This window comes from Cyrtonyx montezumae, unplaced genomic scaffold (genome assembly GCF_038088225.1).
Source record: "Cyrtonyx montezumae isolate F1298 unplaced genomic scaffold, pur_monq_1.0 scaffold_3, whole genome shotgun sequence".
Taxonomy (NCBI): domain Eukaryota; kingdom Metazoa; phylum Chordata; class Aves; order Galliformes; family Odontophoridae; genus Cyrtonyx; species Cyrtonyx montezumae.
The window spans coordinates 134,590,211-134,613,168 of record NW_027072034.1 but is presented as its reverse complement, the minus strand read 5'-3'; the positions used below and the strand labels follow the sequence as shown (position 1 = coordinate 134,613,168).

General features: G+C 35.8%; 1 protein-coding gene across 1 annotated transcript in view; it reads left to right on the top strand.

Moving 5' to 3' along the window:
• Nucleotides 1-22,958, top strand: part of DOCK4 (dedicator of cytokinesis 4) — a 238,559-nt gene that overhangs the window by 101,058 nt on the left and 114,543 nt on the right. The window contains exons 9-12 of the mRNA XM_065743464.1: nt 13,702-13,783; nt 14,376-14,436; nt 16,258-16,390; nt 17,882-17,970. Coding sequence (XP_065599536.1) covers nt 13,702-13,783; nt 14,376-14,436; nt 16,258-16,390; nt 17,882-17,970 — 365 coding nt within the window. The remainder of the gene's footprint in view (nt 1-13,701; nt 13,784-14,375; nt 14,437-16,257; nt 16,391-17,881; nt 17,971-22,958) is intronic.

The window sequence follows — 22,958 nt, the reverse complement described above, 5'->3', positions numbered from 1 at the left end:
CTATTGAAAGGCCTCTGATTCATGGTCTGGAATCTGTTTAGGTGGCAGTATCTTGTGGAGGAAAGAGTGAAATGCCAAGATTAAAACTTCTGCCAAAGCTTAACATTTTTTTTGTTTGTTTAAATTTAGAAGATTTCGTGATGGATATGTGGACTTTATGATTTGTATACATCTGAATTTAAGATCTTTGTTTGAATTACACATCTAGGCTTCTGCTACAGTCCACAGATTGTTTTAGTCTAGTTTTAGTCAGCAAAGCTTAGAAAAGTTCAGCTGATAAAATGTCTGTATCTCCTTAGCTCTTTAGAATCCATTGACTGATTTGATTAAAGAGCTGCCCAGTGTACCCTGAAGTAATTTTGAGCTGAATCCATCCTATTTCTTTTGTGCTTTCTATTTAGGTCTATTAGGTCATTTTAGGCTTTAGGCTCCTTCAGGTCTCCACAAAGTTTGAGTCTTCAAAATCAGAAATAATTGTTGTTGAAATAAAAAAGGATGTAGATATTAAACATTACTTATTTGACTTCTTGCCATTAACCTCTCCTAGTGAAATCTATGAAGAAAAGTCCCCTGAATTTACTGTTAAAATACTTGCAAAGAATTTTACAGTAGGGGGATCAAAAATTTGTGGTACATGTATGTATGAATTCAGAATTGTTGCTTCAGTGCATTTTGAAATTGTTTTCTTAATGAAAAAAAAAGGATTATCTGAAGGACTCTTTTAAGGAATACTGTTCCAATTTGAAGTTCCAATGATAAACTGATCTTTTGATTTTGTGTGACCTACAAGTGCATTCCTAGGCAAGTAGCTGTTGAAATGAATAAGAAGCAGAAATTAAAATCATAAAAACATTATTCTGTTTTTGATAATGTATCTAAATATTTTAGTGCTTTGAATGAAAGGAAAATTACGTAAGTTTGTAACTACATCATTCTGAAATAATTTTTCTTTTTTAACGTCTCACATTCCTCCCTATATGTACGAAGAGTTAGATAATAATAGCTTTTCAGGCAAGATGTGAGAAAATATGATGTAGAAACTTGTGACTTGCCCAGAGAAGTCAGATAGCAAGAAAAATTCAGTGATGCTGGGAGAGGCAAGGGGCAGTGTTTGACCTTCAGCCTTCCAGTCTAAGGACTTTTCTAGATTTGTAGCAGCTGTGATGTTTCACTTCCATCCAACAGTGTGATCAATGCAGACTTAGGGCAACAGATTTCTTTTCTGTTGAATTTAGGGAGCTAGAGATAAATGCTCTTTCGTTATCACTGCATTGCATTTGGTAAGAATCTTAACATTTGTTTGGGATGCTAGGAGACACTACTCTTCTTGAAGCCTTTTTGTGGCTGGAAATTACAATTAAAAATTAATTTTTTAATCATATTGGTGTCTGCAAAAGCATTGGTGCTGTTGTATTAATAATGTAGTAGTAAAATACAGGCTTATTTATGACTTTATTATTGCTGATAAAGAGTTACAATTAATATTACTTTGTAGAGTATGTATATATTTATATAATTACACTAATTTTAATACAAGCCTTAATGCTTTAAAAAGCTGCTTCATCATGAGCATTTACTTCACGTGGAAGCTAGAAAACTCTACAAGTTTTCACTTGATAGTCAAGTATAAATCTGAGTGATGGCATGCATATGTGCTTGCTTCATTAAAACTACAGTTGTAAGAAATATTCTGCCTGGTTATTACCTAGTAACTTATCTTGACTCTGTGTGTGCATATATATGTATATATATGTGTGTGTGTGTGTATTTCCTAGCTAAACTAAATGTAGGAATTAACAATAAGAAGGTGATGTGAGCCCCTGATGACTTCCAGAGTTTTCTCTGTCGTGTTCTTGCATATTTATATTGTTTTGCCTACTGTTTTTGCTTTGCAAATTTTCAAGTACCCTGCTTGGTACTTGGTAAATTTGTGAATGGCTCTACTTTAACATGATACAGCCATATGATTTGTCTCAAACTCTTCGTTTTATGCACTGTTGTCTTCTAACCTTAGATTCTTCTTCTCTTTTTGTTTCTCTCCCAGTCAAAAGCCCTGCGTACACACTTGTAGAGTAGTATTGGCTTTGTATTTGGAAAAGTTAAGAAATATGTAATCATATTTTCTGATATTCTCCTGAGATTTTTCTGCTTTCAGTTCAGTCCTATGTTCCTGATTGCTGCTGAGCTTTTACCTGATACTCAGAGGTGTAGCACTGTAGTCTGTTCTAAAGTATGTTTTCCTTAACATACTCAGTCTAGATCTATCGAAAGTCCAGGCAACAGTTAATTAGTGCTGTTGTAAAATGCTTTTGTAAAATCTGTTCCTTGAATTTGGCATGCTCAATTAATGTTTGAGAAAAGCAGAATCCGGAGAGCTCGTCAATTCAAGACTGAGCACTAACGTGCTCATGTCATCTAAATTTCTTGTAAGACTGAGATGTTCAAGCAGTGGTGGCCTGTGGAATTTACAGAACAGCAGTTGATGCTCAGAGCTCAGTGCTAACATCTGAAAATGTTTTGAGGATTTTACTAAAGAGGCTGTGTGATCTAAATGCCTGGCAATGGTGACAGTGTATCTTCCAGTTTAATCCAGGGGAAATCCAATTTGCTAACTTTACTGTTTTGGATTGTGAATCAAAACATGGCTTGTCAAGACAATCAAGAGATTTTCTTCAGAAGCGAAAATCTGATACAGACTAAGCTGATGATGTAGATCTTAAAATAGTGTACGTAAGGTGAATATTACGGGATTATAGTTTGAACAGCAAAATTCCTGTAGAATATGAAGCAACTCAGCTTTAATTCTGTCGCTTTTTACTTTGGTTAACTATTACAATTACATTGCAAAAACATTTTCAGTGTTAAATGGAATTTTAAATGCATGATTTCAGTTGATTTTAGTGTGAGGAGCACTTACAGGAAAATACATAATTAAAACTCCTGGCACAAGATAGGATATTGTGGATCTCCAAAAGAAGACTGGAAATGTGTGTTTTTTAGAACATTTCAATCTTGTGTTCTTCGTTAGCAAATTTCTAAATCTGTTATAATGTGTGATTACTTATGGAAGTTTCAGATATTTTTCTATTCCTAAGGAATAAGTGCTGTAAATTCAGAGTATGAAGATTCCCAGCATTTAGAGTATCGAAGAACGTGATGATGATTGTATGCTTTGCAGGTATCTTGCTTTCTTACGAGCATAAAAGTTTAGTAAATGAACCAGCAGTGAGGTTGCATGTACCATGTCTACAATGTGTGCTTAACAGAGTACACAGATCACAGTTTGCAGCATTAGATTTTTGAAGAAATACAGGACATCTGATCAAAGTATGTTCTTTTCCTTTACATATGCTCATATCATTTACAAAGTGCAGAGGTTTGTTGCAGAAGTGGTGATCTTAGTGGAACCAGGAGGAGCTGGATACTGGAGCTCTGAGACCAATCTTTAGTAAAAAGTATATTGTTTTATTTATTTATTTCTGTTTGAAAGATCTCAGCCACTTTTCTCTCATCAAATTAGCCGTTTTCAAGATTGTGTATTATTCCTTGAGAGTCTAACTTTATCTTTTGCCACAAAAATATTTTGTTGCTACACACACACACACAAAAAAAGTTTAGCAAATGAATTATTTTCCCACAGTCACAAACCCACAGTGTCCTCTGAAATATCTACCTTTTCAGTGTAGCAATTGTAAGACCATATTTCTATTTTTTGTACAGTGCTACCCAGACATCCTGTCTATTTCTTTATAGAAATTTAGAGACACAGGCAATTATCATCTTGAGGGTGGACTATGAAAAAGAGAAGAAGGGTGTTAAACCAGTTACCAGCGTTTGTTCAGTTAAGTGGGCTTTGTTCTTATTATTGATGATATGTATGAGTATACTGCTCCATCTCCTGCCCAAAGTCCCAGTTGTTTTGCTGACCTTTACGTTTATGTAGTGTTTGTGCCTCTCTGTGTTACAACAACATACTGCAGTAGAGTGCTGACGTTTTTTCCTTAAATCTGCAATGGTACACACAGTTCTAGTCTAGCTGTGTCTTCTTTAAGCCATTTTCTTAATGTTATCATTTTCTCCAAATAGCAAAGCTATTAATAGAGCTATTTTAAGGCAGCACTTTAGAAAGATGGAGTGTGTTAAGAATTTCTTTCACTGATATACACTTCGTGTCTGTGTCAATATGATATGAATGTCTTATCACAAATGATTGATGCCTCTGGCCACATCTGTGGGAGAAGCGGAGATAAGCTGGCATGCTAATCCTCCTTTTTATGTCACCTTGAACAACCTTGTTTGTTGCTATCATACTGCCCTGAAATGAGCACAGATTCTTCATCAACACAAAGAAGAATAGACTTTTAATCCAAGGAAAATAGAAGTAACCTGCATTTTCTGTTTTGTGAGCTTTTGGTTATAGGCTTAAGAACTGCGTAGACTCTGTACCATATCAAAGAATAAGCACATTGCCCTTGGTTAGTTGTACTCTCAACCTCAACTTTTTACTTCCATTCATACACATCATCAACCTTTTTAGGTATTTCTTCTTTCAATTATGTAATTACTTAAATAATTTTCATCACTTGCTGAAAACTGAAACACATGGTTGATGGGTCAAAATATTTTCTGATTTCTGTTCTAATTTATTTTTTGGTACTTCATTTTTTCCAGAGAAAAAACCACAATGTCAGCTTTTTTTCTATTGAAGAAACAAATGCTCTTGTCCCTACCCATCCCTCCCACCTGCCCCTACTCTGTGGAAATTTTAAAGAATTTTAGTAAAGGAAGAAAATGTTTAAAGATGTTTTTTTGCAACTTCCCCAAACATGAGATTTGCTATCTTTTATAGCAGCTCAAGTAAACCAACTTTTAACCATCTCTCTCACTAGAAATTTGCAGAATTGTCTAGTATTTAATTGTTCACAGTCAGAACAACAGCAAAGAAGAGAGGGCTTGACCACCTCTCCAATCTAGCTAAGATTTATTTCCATCTCCCATAAGACTCACTGTTTTGAACCCAAAACTTCTTTCTTTGCAAGCTGAAATATCCTTCTGACCTCTCTTGAGCTAAAGCTCAAGGAGTCTCAGTATTACTTTAAACATGTCAGTTGTTGGTGTTACACCTGAGTTTTAATATCCAGTTTACTTAGGATCAGAGTTCAGACATGAGCTCTCAAATAGCTAAGTTCTTTCTTGCTTCTCATCAATTTAGAACACAAAGTCACGAAGACCAAAAAAAATACTTGTGAAACAGTAATGTGTGTACTCAGTACAAGGCTATGGTAGGTAGCTATTTAAAAGTACAGAAATGCTGTGTGTACATGATCAGCTATCTATGAAGAATTTGTTACATGTAGTTGTGGGGAGTAGTTCACAAGCTGTAGTGATTTAGAAATTCAGGGGAAAGAAAGACAAGTGGTGAAGTGTTGTAGTAAGGCAGTTATTGGGTATTTATTATCAAGCAGATTTGAAAAGTTGAGAAGAATGTGTAGAGCTGTATTTCCATAAAGAAATTAATCATCATTATTCATCATCATTAATCAATTAAATTATCACTAAGTGATAGGTTATTCTGCCTTTCCCTCTTAGAATGCTATGTTTTAACACGTGTGGCCTACACTTTTTAATAGTGTTCCTTGGAAATTATTTATTACTTCAATACCTCAACACTATGAATGCTTTCTGTCTTGCATTAGCCTTGGATCCTGGGCATTTCTGGTAGAGGAAGTGACATAGGGGATCTGGGAGAAATGAACCAGCTCACGGCTACATCTCCTTTACAATATTTCCACAAAAAAACTATTCTATACTTTTACAGGACCACAGCATAGTGGGGTTTTGCATTATTTTTAGTTCCTGAGAATACCGAATTAAACTCCCGTCACACCAGAAGGAAGAATACTAAGTCCAGGCCTAGTCAGTTAATTTGCCCAATTAGTTACATTTTCATTTATTTTACAGCGCAAAACAACTCCTAAGGAAGAGTAGAAACATGTTTGTGCTGACTAGTAGCGTTACATTTAAAGTCAATAATAAATACATTGGAACTAGAGTCTAGAGTCTATTGGTTACCATGTCAGGCAATTGTCTCTCACAGTGTAACAAGGATTTCTTTTAATTCTGTGTCCTGAGCCTGCTTTTGACCTGAAAAATCTGTTTGGGATTTAGAAACTTCATAGGAACATATCCTGACCAATGAGAAATTTTGAAATCGCTGAGTGTACCTCTTGATATGTTGGGGGATGTCTACTTCCCTTCTAATGCTCTGTTTGAAGGAAGATAAAAGCATTGGATATTTTTACCTGTATTATCATAGCCTTGGTATTCCAGTTAAGTTGAAAATTACTCCAGTGTGTCTTGTGGAAAGAAAGGTGACATTAGCTTAGCATCTCATGTGCGTTGCACTCAGATATCAATAGCAAAAATATATCTTTCCTTTATAAGTAAGTCATTTTTGTTTGCTCAGTTTTGTTTACTTGTCAACAGCAGTAGTATGAGTAGTATAAGATTTGATTTACGTTGCAGACAGAATGTGTAGAAGAGGAATGTTTGACACAGCTGCATCCTCCAGACATTTTGGCCTTGGTGGTTTCTGTAATAAATATCTTTTCTATAGATCTTTACTGCTTCTCATTGCCAAGTGATGAAAAAGGTTAATCCTGACTTTAAGAGGTTCTATATGTTATAATAGTACTTATTTTTATAGATAATTCCATTCAGCTAACTTTGTGCAGCACTCTGTAATTTGCTGTGATTAGTGAGAATTTTGATAAGTTGCTTTATAAATACAAACCATTGCTGAACTGTGAGAGAATAATAGCCTCTTGCTTCAGGGTAGCGTTCCAAGTGTTTTTTGAGGAGCTGGCATTTCATCAAGACCATTTGCATTGGCCTGACGGCCCAGACTTTCCTGCTTAATGCTTGTAAGGGAGCTTTTGTAACACTTCAACACATATAAGGGGTAATTTCAGCAAAGAAACTACATTTAGGGATAACATTTCATAAGTACAGTGAGGTAGAATGTGGTAGGAATGAACTGCCAAAGACAGGCATGAGTGTAGTCTAGCAAGAAAATGCTATTTGAAAGGCTTTCTTTGTTCATTTCTTTAAAGGTTTTGTATTTATGGGAAGCCATAACTTGTTTCTTTCATTATATTTTTAATATGCTCTTAAATCAACAAGTACAGATTAATTATTCCCAATGGAAGTGTGTTATATACTAGCTGTTTTCACCACATAGCTCAGTTCCTCTTATGAAATTTCATTTTCAGTGAAAGAAATGTTTCAAAGATTCTCGGATATCTTTTACTTGCTGTGGCAGGAGTAATGATGCTCACTTATATACAACTGGTCTTGTATAAACCGACATGTTTTAAAGCAGATAAACTAACCCAGGAGAAACCTTTGGGCTGGAGTAGGTTTCTCTTGAGCATCAATAAATAACCGTCATACTCACTGCATTGTAAAAACTGAAAAGCAACAGGAGAAATAATTGTATTTAATTGCTGTGATGAAAACACTGCAAGGGGTGACTTCTGCAGCTGATGTTTTACCATTTGGAGCTTAAATGGTCAGCTATTGTTTAAAAGTGGGTCAAGTTTTAGAATTGTGTGTGTGTGTGTGTGCACCACCCATGACATATTTGTGGCAATTTTAAGTAATTATTGGATAGGTTTAACAGCAGAGATATTCTGATGGTCTTATAGATCATCTTAGGAAGAACACATTGTACTGAATACTGATAGAAGGCAGGGATATCACAAGGCAACACGTAATTGCTGTTTTTAAGCCCCCAAATGAAGGCGAATACACAGGAGCCTTTGGGCTTTTGGAGGGTGTGGGATATTCTTAAATTCCTTTCACCTTTACCAATTCCTCTTATTCATCTTGTTCTCTTCAAGTTGAATTTCTATCTTTGGGGTAAAAAATACAGCAAATCTGCTCGTATCTATGCTGTTACCTCAGCCAGCTACTGGGATAATGATCAAGTCTGTAATTCAGCTTAAAGGATCTGTAGGTCTGTGTGCTGATAATGCTGTGCTGCACAATGTTTATCATTGGTGGCAGACTAAGCTCACCATTACTGAGGGCTCCAGCTTCTAGTTTGCATTCTCTTTTTAGTTGTAAATACATGATGAGAGATTCCAGTGTGCTTTTTGCCTTTTGAAAACACATTGTCTTCCTCTGATTCTTGGTACCTCACCAACAAATAATTTTGAATTGGTTTTTTCCAGTGTAACTTGTTAATCTTTTCAGGAAATGTGTAAAATCACTTTTTTTTTTTTTGTTAAAATGCACTTGCAAATATATAGAGTATAATACAATATAGAGTGTGTGGGCAAAAACTGTTTTTTTTAAGGCTATCTTATTTTAGTAAAGAGATGGAAGATGGGAGTAGAAGCTTGACTTAGCTACTATATATCACTGATGTTATTTTCCACTGGTCTCATCTCCAATCTCCCTTTATTCTCTCATTTTTTCCTTCCTTTTTCATTAACTGCAGTTCTAACATATTTACTAACAATTTGACTCCTCAGCATAAAGCTAGCATTCAAAAATGTTTTTGTTCTTCCTACATGTTGTCAGCACATCTAGGAGATGTGATGATAAGCTTCAATATAGCATCATATAGCATCATAATATTGGTTTGTTGATTTACTTTAGTTTGTGTTAGTGATTTTATCTGAAATTGGCTGAAATCTTCCTTTCCATCTTTGCTCATTGCTGCTTATTTTTCAGCCTGAAATTGCAGAATGGTTTTCACAAAAGTATGTAATAGAGTTAGAGTACAGGGACTGACTTACTGTGGAGCAGCTTGTACTGTGAAGTCCGGTTAGCACATCTACCATTCAGTTGGTCTGTGGTTAAGAATGTACTTTTAAGACTTTTTTTGTCTATTTACTTCATTAACTTACGACTTGTTGTACCACATTCCTCTGCATTTCACCCTGAAGTGAAAGGGGAACCTTTTGTCTCTGATGGTGTTTCAATGATGTCAATAATCCTTTAGCTGTAAACTCAGTAGATCCAGATTTTAGTTCTTAGTGAACATCCCTTAATGGCATTCTGGAGTTTGGTAGACCTGAGCTGGTGAAGTGTGCAGCAATATTCTCTTACTATTTCTCAGCATTTAGTTTAGAAATCACTAAAACCTCTATTTATATAGATGTCGGAAAGGGAAGTGGTGCTTAGAGCAATGAGTATTGGATGACATAGCTTTACTGCAATGCATACCATGTGGCTGTTTTTCTTGGTTGATGATGGGTTGTTTTTTTTTGTTTTCTTTTTAATAGTGTGTTTGTAAATTGCAGGACAAGCAGTCTGTCTAGACTGGTACCATGTGACTGGTAACATTTTCCTGCTAATACTGAGGAAATAGGGGTTGCTTATGGAAACAGAACAGTTTGTGGCTGTGTTTCTTTTAAATTCATGTGTTAAGCCTGCAGATTTGGAACACATTGTTGCTTCACTAATACACGGGAAGTTACAGTACCAAAATCCCTTGCTGACCTTCTTAAATTAATCTCTCCAGCATTAGTTATTTCCTTACTTTCAGTGGGAAGACAGCAGAGTTAAATCTGTGCAGCATATTTAAGTGTGAAGATTGATGCTCATAAAAAATGCATCGCAATCTAAACTAAAATCAAACCATCTTCATAGAATGGAAAGATATTTTTGCTTTGGGATTTCTGCTGTGTGTGGTTGTTGTATATATGTATGTGTAAATGACTGCTGAGGAAGCTGCTGTGAAATAAGATCCTAGCCCTAGATTTCACCCTCTGGAGCTTTTGCAACTGTTTGAAGCCAAGCTTTCAGATCTTGGGAATTCTCAGTCTTTATTTTGTTTTTGAAAGGCTGTTTACTTTCCTCAACCATTTTCTAACCCATTTCTCTCCACAGAAATGCTTTCAATTGTTGATAAACACAAACGCTGTCTATATTTTATTACAATGTTATTTTATTCTCATGATCTAAAGCATATCTGCATTTATTCTTTGGTAATGTTCAAAGGTAACTGTTTTTAACTGGACTGTAACTGTTGCTAGTTTTGTTTTTTGTTTTTTTATTTTGCTTGAAGTACATTGAAGTGCTGATCAAAGATTAAGATTTTTGGAGATTTATTGTTTTCAATTTGCCTTTTTAATTGCTATGTCCTGTGCTTCAGTCAAATGAAATTTCAAATTCAGATGAGGAAATTGGATCAGCATAGCCATTGCGTGTCTGTTGCAATCAGTGCATTTCTTTGTGACGTGACAAAAGTCTTTGGCTTTTAATTGTGTTCTGAATCATAATCTCATGGTATGGGAATGTAAGCAGAGCTTGCAAATTTCATATCCAAGTGGATAGTGAGTAGAAAGCTTTTAAAGGCTATGCTTTTGATATTTGCAAAAAGTATGCTTCAGTGAAGAAGAGAGCACCCCAGTTAAATTCAGTGCTTGCCTGTTCATAGGTAAACTATGACAATAGCTTATCCACTGGTAGATAGCTTCTTGCTGAATGATATTTTCTTTGAGCCAACATTTCTAGTGATTTCTTAAAAGGAAAAAAAATGCAGCAGGATATGTGTTTGTATATACATATATATATACACACACACATATTCCTTTATTCTCACAGACTGAAGGTAAGGTGATGAATTCAGAATCACCTTGTATTAGCCAAATTTATATTGATGCATACAAATGTACTGCAGGTTTCAGTTCACAGAAGCTGCATTGTTACTGCTGGAACAGAGGCTTTTTATCTTTTCTCTTTAGTTTTTCACATTACCCAACAGAATGGGTCCTAAAGTTTTAAATGCTTTGATAATAACAGCTCTTGCTAAGTGAATATGAATATGGACTTTGCACGAGACCAAAGCTTTGTTCTTTCTTACTGTGTTTTCTGATGTTGAAAAGGAACTAAATGTAAATGAAAAGACAGCAGTCTTTTGAATAACATTTTTAAATAAACAGCAAAATACCAACTTGATTCTCTTTAAAAATATATCCATATAAACATTCTTTAAAACTCAGTTTTAAAGTTTCCATGGAGACAAAAGCTGCAGAAGTTGGCAGTATCATAAAACTAAGTATGTTTTGAGAAAATGACATTCAATTCACTCAGAAGTATTTGAGTTAATCTCTGCTATTCTTAGGTTCTTTTATGCTGTCTGATAAAAAAATAACCAACAAAACTTACATAGCTGAAGACTGCACAGTTGTTTTTGAAATACTCTCAAGAAAAAAGTCTAGGTATTTGTAGGTTCAGCCTGGGTAACTGGTGTTCATTTCACAAAGTATTTGGCATATGTAGCTTTTAAGAAATATGCTTTCAAAGGTAACAGTGGCCTGGTCTATAAGAACACTAACATGATCAGCTGATCTAGAGAAGAGGTTATTCCCTCCTGGGCAGTCCTGGTTAAACCACACCAGTTTGTGGTCCTCTCTTAAAAGGCAGACATTAATGACTGGATGGCAATTCAGCAGAAGGCCCCGAGCTGGTTGTCCTGTGGGGTCAAGCTGAGGCAGTGGGCCTTGGTTGGAGGGGGCTAATGGACATCTGCCTGCACCTGCAGGGTGGTCAATGCCATCAACGGATATAAACTGAAACAGTGCAGTGTTGAGCAGGAGGTTGGATGGAGAGGCCTTCTGAGGTCCTTTTCAATGTGAATGACTGATTGTGTGAATGATTGATCCAGATTTTAAATAAAACAAATGCTGGTGTAATAAAAATTTACTCTGTGTTGTGTTGCGTCTTATCCAACGTATTCCTTGTGATTTTCCAGCTGCATTTTGAGAACAGTAGTAAACAATGCTTAGCTTTTGGAATAAGCAGGAGAGGTGGGTACAGCTGAGAGAAAACTAGTTGCAACAATCTCACTTTGGAATTTGTTTTTTGTTAGTTTGAGCATTACAGAGTGTCCGGACACAACTATCAGCCAGGTAGGGCTGGGGGTGAAAGAGTGAAGAGTAACAGATACACTGTCTGCTCTGAAAGTAATGCCTCCCATTTTATTATGTCAGCCCATGATATCAGAGGCAGATGGCGGTGGTATGGCTATAGAGGCGGAACCTTACTACCAGTATTCCATTACATTTTGTTGCCGTGTGACAGATGGCAGCAGAGGGGCAATCTGACAGAATGGTGTCTGACATGGAAGTGTGTATAGAGTAAAGGTGTGGAATTGAATTCATGTGGAAAAAATTGCACCCATTAGCATCCATCAACTCTTGTTGAACATTTATGGAGACTGAACAGTGGATGTGAGCGCAGCAAGGAAGTGGATGGTGTTTTTCAGCAGTAGTGACAATGATGTGAAAGACAAGTCAAGTTCTGGAAAGCCATGCACAGCTGTCACAAAATGAAGAGTGTCTCAGTCAGCTCCTTTGTGCAAATTGGTGAATTATGGCCAGGGAACTGTATACAGAGCTGGATATTGGCTTCGGTGCATTGGAAACAGTGGTGGCAACATTGGAGTATTGAACAGAAAAAACTTTAAGCAAGTTTATTGTGATCTATTGATCTGATAAGATGCTGAAGGTGGCAGTTTCCTGGCATTGTTATTGGCAGTGAGGCTGTCCTACCAGACCCACCATATAGACTGGATTTAGCACCTTCTGACTTCTATCTGTTCAGGCCAATGGAAGGTGGACTGCACGGGCAACATTTTCCTAGCACCAATGCTGTCATAGCAGCCGAGAAACAGTGGGTCAGCTCCACTGGTGCAGATTTTCACGAATGTGGCATGCAGGCTCTTGTTCATTACTGGTGAAAGTTGAAAAATAGTTTTTTGTAGCTGGGAATTTGCTCTTTTTATCTATTGTAGTTCCCATGGAAATAAATAAGGAGGCATTACTTCCTGAGCCACATACATGTAACACATATGCATAACTTACCATTTTTGAGCCCTTTGTTTTTCCCATGTTGCATGTGTCTTACTGCATAAATGTTATGGTTGTGATTGCTGTGAGGCTGTATCTAGTAGAAAGTTACCCAAACTGTGGAAAGCTTGATTTTTCCAGTTTTCCATGCATGAAATGACAACTTCTCCCAGAGACTGTCCATGATGAACCTACTATCAAATGGGAATTTTTCAAAGAGTAATTTCTCTTTCAGTGTTTTTTTTTTTTTTACACTAAAATGAGTTCTCTGCATCTCTCTACTGTCAGTATCAGATGTTGTATCAGATGCAACACTTGGCACCCCACAGCCAGCTGCAGAAAAAAATCCTGAAAATGAAATTTGTCTGCTCGAATTTATTTAAGACCACCAAAATCAGTGTAATCTAGAAAGAAATTTTCATAGAGTTAGGTAGGAAAAATGTCTCCTGGCATTATCTTCCTGTCTTTGAAAAATAATATTGATTGAATACGAATGTGGCAATGTTGACCTTTGTTTAGCAAGAATCAATACATCACTCGCATCTAATTTCAGTTCTAGGATATAAGAATTTTACTGCTGTATGGACTGGGATATACAGTATCGTTTTTTCAAACTATACTCAGTCTTTGAGTCTGTATTGAGTTTTCAGTAATTTTATTAGATGATTAACCACTCTTCGCTTGTCTCTTCCTTTTTTCTCTTGGTATGTTTTAGCCTTCTATTAAGAAATTTGTCTTTTATATCTTGACAAAGGTTACCTCTAAAAATAACATCAATATGGGATCTGATTTTATTGTAGTGATGTTCAAAGTATCTGTTGTATTTGTTTTCTTACAGTGAACGATTCTTTTTAAGACTGAATAGAAATGGTTTGCCAAAATGTCCAGAAAAGCCTGAAAGACACTGTTCTCTTTTTGTGGTGAGTTATTCCTATTCTTAATCCTTTCTGTGCTGGGTATTGAAAATCAAATTTGGATTAAATGATTCTGAAGTCGACTCAGTGGTGCTCCCTGGGCTTTTATGTTATCATGAATATCAATTTTAAAGAGTGGTTAAAGGGTATTATTAAAATCCCAAATTGAATGTTTTCTGGCAGTATGTGGAAACTCGTATTTTAACTTCATGTGCATACATATACTGTTGCTTTCCTTGCAACAAAGACTTTTGCCTGTGAGTTTTAGGCCCAAAGGTTGGTTTGTGCAGTGCTCTTTATAATTTTAGGATATTAGGAGTTGCACAAAAGCATAATAGCTTTCAAGGTGCTCATCAGGTCTTTTCTGTCTTCCTCTCCCATTATGCTGCCTTACAATAAATTCTTGTGCATGATATTTTAGGACAGACATATTGAGTGCATGGCCATCAATTTCAAGAGTTAAATGGATAATTTATTAATTCTATATAAACGACCTCACTGCTCATTTATCACTCTTACTGGCAGTAAAAGCAATGCATAAAGATGTTTTTAAGTATCACGTTTTAATCAGAAATAATGAGGTTCTGATCTTGTGCAGGATTTGAGTAGCAGTGAACTCAGGAAGGACATCTATATCACTGTGCATATTATCCGAATAGGTAGGTATAATTGTCTGTGAGTAGAAATCTGACATTTGGTATGTATGAAACAACGAAGAAAACCACCTGAGGTCAGCTTTGGGATCTGTTAGGCTTGCTGAGTCTCTGTATAAATTTCATGAAGGAAACACCTCTCTTCTAATGGGAAAATTGCCTTGAATTTCCAGCATTCTTTTGTGTTATTTTTCAGGTGTGCTGATAAGTTTTGATGAAGTATTTTTTGTGACTATTGCGAAATGAAATGAGGGAGTCATATGTAAACTGTACTAAAATGATGGAGTTTTTACTAGGGAGTCCGTTCTTGTTACAAAGAGTAATTTCAAGCATTGCTTCTTCATAGGAAACTTACCTAGAAACGTAGTGTATCTACTTAAATAGTATCTGATGAAATCATTCAGATAAATTCGGTCTTTTCCTTCATCCCTTTAAAAAGAGGAGAAGGAGGTAAGTGAAGTTTGTCATATAATAATTTTAATCTACAATGATATAGGCAGATACTGTGTCCTGTAAAACAAAGCTGAAGAGTCACAAAGTGTGCCATGTATGTATTCTAAGAAGTTAAGCTCCTGGTTGTGCTAATTTGAAGCAAGATTCTCAATGCATTGCTTTATTTGTAAATGGTCTTCCTAGCTGCATCTCCACAGGAATGAATATATCTACCTATTTTTGCAAGGTATTTTGTTTTCAAATATGGTAGTTACAACTTGTGCTGAGTTCAGAAACAACTTATTAAAAAGGAAGTGCTGTTTTACAACATAGGTGGATGATTTTTCCTTGCACTTTAATGATTTTAGAATATTTCATTGGAATATTAAAGCAGTGCATTTTTAGTGGCAAAGATTGGGAAATAGTGTAGAAATTTTGGTGTAATACAAGTTAATTTTAGGAGAGTAAATGTGTTAAGGAACAATATGGCATAGAATTTTTCCTTCTGTATGCTTTTAAAATATATTCACAGCCAAGTCTGTATACAAAAGATTGAAATGCTAAAAAGTTAAAATAACATTTATATGCTTTGTGGTGTGAAAGTGAACAATTACTCTTCTAGCTTCTGTGATGCATAAAGAGGAGGCATTGCCTGCAGCAAGTACAGCCAGAGGCTTTTCTTGTCAGAAGTTAAGGGTTTGTGGGAAAGATACATAGCTGGCAGAACATAATTGAATAAAATGGTTAGAAAGAGGGCAGTTCCATCTATCACAAACACCACAAGAAGATTGATGAATTGCATTTAAATCAAATAGAAGAATACTTTGTTTCAACTCCATTTTCTTGACTGCCTTCTTTCTGTACCATAATTTGCTCTCCTGCCCTTTGTCATCTTTTCTCCCTGAGTTTCATCTTTCCTTGATTTCTGCAGTTTTATCCCCCTTCTAGCAAGTTGCCTGCTTGGAGGCAGCATTTGATTTTTAAATTGTAGTGGCTCAGTCACAAGACCTCTCATATAAATCAGAAGTAACAACAACCACAGTAAAATAATAGTTATTGGACAGCAAATGGTGGACACTCTGTCATGTCTGAACACTAAATTTAATTTGGTGGTGTCTCAAGTAGAGCTGTCACAGAGTATCAGGAAGAGTTGCAGACCCGAGGTCATGAGAGGATGAGCAGTACCTCTGGTATTACGAGATCACCACATCATTAATGTGTTTCCTGAACCATTTGTTATCCTAATGTACTGTAGAGAAAGATGGACTACATTTACAGAGTACACTTGGCATCACATACTCAGAGCTGTCACCATACAGAGCTGAATTGCTCCCTGCCTTCCTTCTGTGGTTTTAAGGGAGACATTATGCATCAAATGTATATTTTGTTTGTCAGGACGAATGGGAGCTGGAGAAAAGAAAAATGCCTGCAACGTACAGTACAGACGGCCCTTTGGCTGCGCGGTCCTCAGTATTGCAGATTTGCTGGCAGGAGATTCAAAGGATGACCTCATCTTAAAAGTGTACATGTAAGGAATGGCTTCTTTTCATAATATTAGAACTATTTCACAGTAGATTTACATCAAAAACAGCACTTTTAAATGCAGTGTGAATAAAAAAGTATAGTAGCTAATTGTTTCTTAAGCACAGTTTAGAAATTTTGGCTAGTTGTACAGATCTGTTTGTAAAAAGGGATAGTATTAAAAATGAAAGTTGCATCCTTTCAGATCTTCCTGCAAGTTTCAGCATTTATCACATCCTTGTAAGAGCTTCTGGAGCTCTCTATGGCAGCATGAAGTGCTTTCAAGGCTTGTTCTGACACCTTGTTCTGCCTAGGCAGCTAGCAGAAGTAACTTTATAACTAGAGAAAAAAAGTAGTTAAGCAATCGTTTAATGGAAATAGCGTAAGTGTCAGAAGCAGCTAATGCTGGAGAATGAAAAATCAAAAATAGATTTTAAAATGAGTGGTTAAATAGTGGAGTTTGACGATATTAGGAAGAAAGTTCACGTTTCTACTCGTTGCAACACAATGCATGTAATTCATTTCCTACTGAACTTGATCTGAAAGATTATAGTAAAATTTGTTTTGTGCAGTGGTCTATTCTAAGTTAATAAACCTGGGAAACATTTTGTCAAGTGCACGAGGAAGTTTTGCCTCTCCCAGGGTTTGCACTCAAATGTTGAAGACATAGAAGGCTTTTAGGCAGCCTTTCTCTTCTCTGTACCCCTACTGTGCTGAATTAGAGCTGCTGGAGATGATGCTGCAGAAAAACAATCTATTGTGACTGTGAAAATGTGTGCTGGCTTTTATTAAGACTCCCAGGATGTTGAAGTCAAGTAAGTGCTCGCTGTTGGATAACAAATTGTTAGATTTATATATCTGCCCATTATATTCTATTTTCTAAATTTCCCTGATTGATTGTTTTTAAAATAACAGAAAAAAAAAAAAAAGTGAAGAAGAAACATTATTCAGAAGCAGGTTTAGTAAGACCAGTTCAAGTTAAAGCCATTCACTTTTCAGTGTGGCCTATTTTTCCTCATGGAAAAGTTGATACTTTCCAAATATGTACTCAGATGTAATTTGCTCTTTAATTGACTATCTCTTCAAGATCATATTCCATTTTAAGTGACTTCAAAGTGTGCAGCGCAGATCTTTGTCTAAGACCTTCTCTAAGTCCCCTGTGTCTTCCTGAGTGTCATGGGTGAGATATTCTTTGTATTTTGGAGCTGAAGGATAGATCTATAGATGATGAACTTGTTCATGTTGAGTTGCTGAGCATAACTGCTCCTGTATTTCTTCCACCCTTTTCCACAAGATGTACTTATTTCTATGTGGCATTCCTCAGATGATAACACTGCTCTCGCTTTTTCTATTGATCCAAGGAGTTGAATGGGGCTTTATTTGCTCCCATTGAGTTAGTTTTGTGAGCAGAAGAGAATTTGTATAGATATGTGTGGTGAAATGGGTCTGAAAAACTTGTGTTCCCATTTCGGAGTTAAGAAAGTTATCATTTTTGTAGGTGCAACACAGAGAGTGACTGGTTTCAGATCCATGAAAATATCATTAAAAAACTGAATGCACGTTACAACTTGACTGGCTCCAATGCAGGTGAGTAATGTTTTTTTGTGTTTTAGTATGCAAATGAAGTGGCTCTATTTTAGAAAATCTAATGTCTATGAAAGAAATAGTATTTCATATTCAGAAACATACTTGTACTAGGTGAAAATGTATACTATTAGCTTTTATATACACATTTATAAAAATCATGAATATTTCTTCAAGAAATTATGTAGTAGAAACTTGCTCTTTACTGAAGAGCTACAATTTGCTGTGGAACTTGTTCATGCATGGGACTGATCAAAGTATTGATGAGCATTGCTTGATGATTTACACTTTCACTTTACATACATAAAATATTGTAAAAAGTTAACTAGATCCTCTCTACAGAGACAGTAGTACACTCTCTGTATTTCTAGTGACCAGCAGAGCAATATGCAAAGTTGATATTCAGGGGCTTACCAGTAGCCTTCCATATTTAACTGTCTGTCACTAAGTGTCATCAAAATAAATTCAACTGGAAAACTTAGGAACTGGGAGATGACTGACCTTTGCTAATGTGGTGGTGGCTTAAACCAAAGGAGATGCTTCTTATTGGTTTTTGGAATGCCAACTTGTTAATTTTTTCATAGTGCTGTTATCTAGAACAGTCAAACCTGAAGGGAAACCAGACATGGAAGCTTACAAATATATTGTGCTTCTATTCAAATACTATTTTGCCCCAGTGAAACATTGGTTATTTGAAATATGAATATGGAAAAAATTAATTTTACAAGTTGCATTGTAGTTGTAATTCCACATAATAAATCTTATTCTCTTTTGACTTAAGGCATAATGTATGTCTTGCAAATGTATATTTGGCAGTCTTCAGTGGATGACTAAGAAGCACATAAAAGCTCCTGATACTTATCAAGACTTCACTTGTGTATTTAATCAATCTGATCCTATTATTTGTTATTTCTGTTTTTGTAGAATCTAGCTACATACATGCATATCTTGAAGCTTTAGAATGTAGAGCATATTACTAGACTACAATTATTAAAATAATACAGAGAAAATATAAAAGCACATCATAAGTTATGCTGTTCTTAAATATGATAATATATTCATAATGAACAAGTTACTTTGGAGCATTCTGATGATTCATGCATTTAATATTAAGTGATTGTTCAACACCTCTTTCTATGCTGGAGCGGATAATGCAGGTCATTAGAAATAAATTCAGAGGTAAACATTTTTAATTTCAACTTCCTTAATGTGAGTGATCAACAATTTATTTTTCAACTTGGGTGCTATTGAAGGAGAAGACACAGTGTTTCATTGATGTAGAAACTGATGGCTTTATTTACTGTTTAAACGGATAACAAGGCCTTTCTGCACAGTCAGTGTAGAGATAAAGGTGATATTTTTAGTTTTTAGAAAGTTGGAGCATACCTTTTGTCTCAACTTGCAAGGCTATGGAACATTTTAAAAATACATAATTCAAGAGTTGTACAAATGCCTTTTCTGAATATTAGATGGAAAATCTAATGTGTGATAAAGAATGAATGCATTTCAGTTTCTAAATAGGTACATTGCTTCTGGCATTAATGCAAACTTCACATTTTGCAAAAGGTGGCTTGTTTAGTAATGACGTTTTCTGTGTAAATATTGCTAAGAAACATTTAATTTTTCCATTTATATCCTCACTTGATAAAGAAAAATAGAAAGAGTTGCTAATTTCTGAATTAGCAGTTAAAGTAGTATAATGTGGCACGCTGTATGCTTCTAAATGATTCTTGTCTGCAGTGATATGATTCAGGTTATAAGGCTAGTGTGTGGTTGCAGTCCAGAAAGCCAGCTTTATCCTGGGCTGCATCAAAAGAGGGGTGGCCAGCAGGGAGGTGGAAGGCCCTTGGAAGGCCAAATCTGGAGTACTGCATCCAGACCTGGGGCCTACAACACAAGATACAGAGCAGATCAAGTTCAGAGGAGGGAGACAAAGATGATCAGAGGGCTGGAGCACCTCTCCTATGCAGACAGGCTGAGGGAGCTGGGCTTGTTCAGTCTGGAAAAGAGAAGGCTTCAGGGAGACCTCATTGCCACCTGCCAGAATGTAAAGAGAGCTTATAAATGGGGGGAACCAACTTTTTATGTGGTCTGATAGTGATAGGACAAGGGAGAATGATCTTAAAGTAAAAGAGGAGAAATTTCATTTCGATGTTAGAAGGAAATTCTTTACTCAGATGATGGTGGGGCACTAGCATGGACTGCCCAGAGAAGCTGTGGATGCCCTATCCCTGGAGGTGTTCAAGGTCAGGTTGGATGGGGCCCTGGGCAGCCTGATCTAGTGGGTGGCAATCCTGCCATGGCATGGGATTGGAACTAGGTGGTCTGTAAGGTCAAGCTGCTCTGTGATTCTCATTCTCATGAAATAGAAGCTTATAGCCAAATACCCTTTTGTCCTTGAAGACAAAAAAAAAAAAAAAAGTTAAAAAAATTAATTAAAAAAAAAATTCTCTTAATTGACTATCAACATAAAAGACATGTGGGACATGACTTCTTTCCAGGTTGCATGTGCTGGAAGCTGAAGCTAGCACATTCAGTACCAGATATGTTTTGATAAAGGTCAGTCTAGAGAGGAAGGCAAGAAAGAGTAGCACATATGGAGGCTGGAGAGGGAAAGAAGATGTGAGTAGTAGTGCCACTTTGAGTACTGAGTGACTAAAACACAAACCATGGAAAGTTATTTACATCACACATGTGAAATTTGTTTCTCTGTGACTGCTTAAAAGCCTGAAAACACACTTGAAAGGCTTTAGCAATATGTTCAGATACTTCTGCTGACACCTCATGGAAAATGTTGTTGTTACACTAGTATGCATTTTCCCTTTGCTATCTTCATCTGTAGTAGTTTTGAATGACTGAAGGCCCGCTAGACTTGTCTGCTATCTAGTATTTGTGAAAAGGAAAGAAAGGAGCGGAGCTTTGATTACAGGAGACACAGTTTTTTCACTGTCTCAAGATCTATGTTAAGCTTAGGAGAGCTTGAACATTTGACTTGTTAAAATTACTATAAAAAGACTTAAGAATTGAAATACAATCAGCACACAAGAGCAAAAATTCATCGGAGTATTATCTATGTTATGGGCTTACTACCTCTTAAGTCTTTGCCCTATTCAGTTTCTTTCAGCTCAGCAGATCTTCATGTACAGTTTTAGTTTCCAGAAGTGACTGTCTGTCACTACTGAAATTGTGTCTGCAATTTTAATTATTCCTCAGTAAAAAAATGCACTCAATTTTTCTGGGGAAAACTGAAAAGAAACCCAAACTGTACTTGTCTTACATGTGAAAAACGAATTGTCACACTACAGCTTTTATATTTAACATTCAAAATCCCACCACCAAAAAAGTGCCTTTTTTACTTTAAATCGTGGCAATTTTTACTTCTTGTGCAGAATCTTCACAGATCTTATTCCCAACTCAAATCTACATTCAAAACAAGGGCCAAATAAAGACAAATAACAAATAAAATAAATGTCTTAATACAGCTCAGAAAGGAGTAGCTTACAGATGCCCATCCCCTTTCCAGTGTTTGTTGGATGCAGGTATGGTAGGACTCACTCCTGTGGATTAGCTAGTGTTATTTGTCAGAGTGGGAACTGGAATATATTTTCTACTGGAAATTTATACGTAACAAACATTAGAATAGCATGTAGTGGGTCAAATTTCAGGATACCCCTAGGATTGTGTCAGGAATCAGCTTGCTGCAAAATGCCGTATTTCCTGTTGATGGAGATTAAACCACGAATGCAAAGGCAAAGCTGCATTTAGTACCATTTGCTGCATTTAGTAGCCTTTGCTGCATTTAGTACCATTATTATTTCTTACCTTTGGCATGTACTGTGTGTAGAATAAATACTGTTTAGTCTAAATGATTTCTTAATTATTAAACAGAACAATTTTCAGTAATCTCTAGAATGGAGCTGACTATAAAAACTGGTTTTCGTATAATATTTTTCTAATTATTAAAGGCCCGTTACTTTGCTTTTCAAGGCAAAAATACATAGAAAACGAATATTCCTGTCAAAAGTTCACACCCAGTTACACCAATTTTTCAAAGAAAATACCACATTTGTATTTATCAGTAGGAGTAAAAAGCATTGAAATGTATATACAGATACAGAAACAGTTCTTGGTTTCTTTGGAACCATAATCAGCTGTCCTTTATCACCTTTTTGATGTTTCCTTCATTAGTTCAGTCAGATCTGGGCAATTCCGGTTTATGCAGCTGCTATGCTGAGGCTGCAATAAGTAAACATATTTGTTTACTGTATATTACTTTACTGCATATTTATTGTGTTCTTATTTCAATTGTTTGAATTTCAGAACACAACAGCTGTAGTAAACTGTAAAAAAATATAGCCAATTTCATGCTAGTTTTTAATTCTGAAATAGAAGTTCCAAAAGATATGAATAATTTCAGATAAATAAAAATATTATTTATTTTATTTTATTAAAAATAAAATATTCAATGATAGCATAATCATAAGTAATAGCGTATTTTAGGTAACGGAGCCTATCCAAAGATCTTGTTTTCATATCTAAGCTTGGGATTTTGTCAAATGTTGATTCTTTCTTTTTAGGGTTTGCAGTGTGTGTTGTGATAGCAGGTGTTATTCTCTGACTGTGTGGCTGTGAAACTATATTCTGAACCTTTCTTAAGTCTTTAGTAAATAAGTAATATTGGATGTGGTCTGCTTTTCTCTTTAATAAATGAGGCAGTAGTGCACAAAGTGCTTTGTAAACTGTTATTGATCATATAGTAGCTGCTTCATTTGCCTACAGAATTACTGTGTGTAAGCGAACCTGTTGATTTTTAAAGTGCATTTGAGGACAAGGAGCAATCAGATTGTCACTAACTATTTTTTTAATGCAAAAGTAAATAAAAATCATTAAGTACAACTCTGATTTTCATGATTATAAAAAGTCATGCATTTTTTTTTCTTTCTTCTGATTTTTAATAGGAGTTTGTCATGCATAACCTTATATTCTTGCCT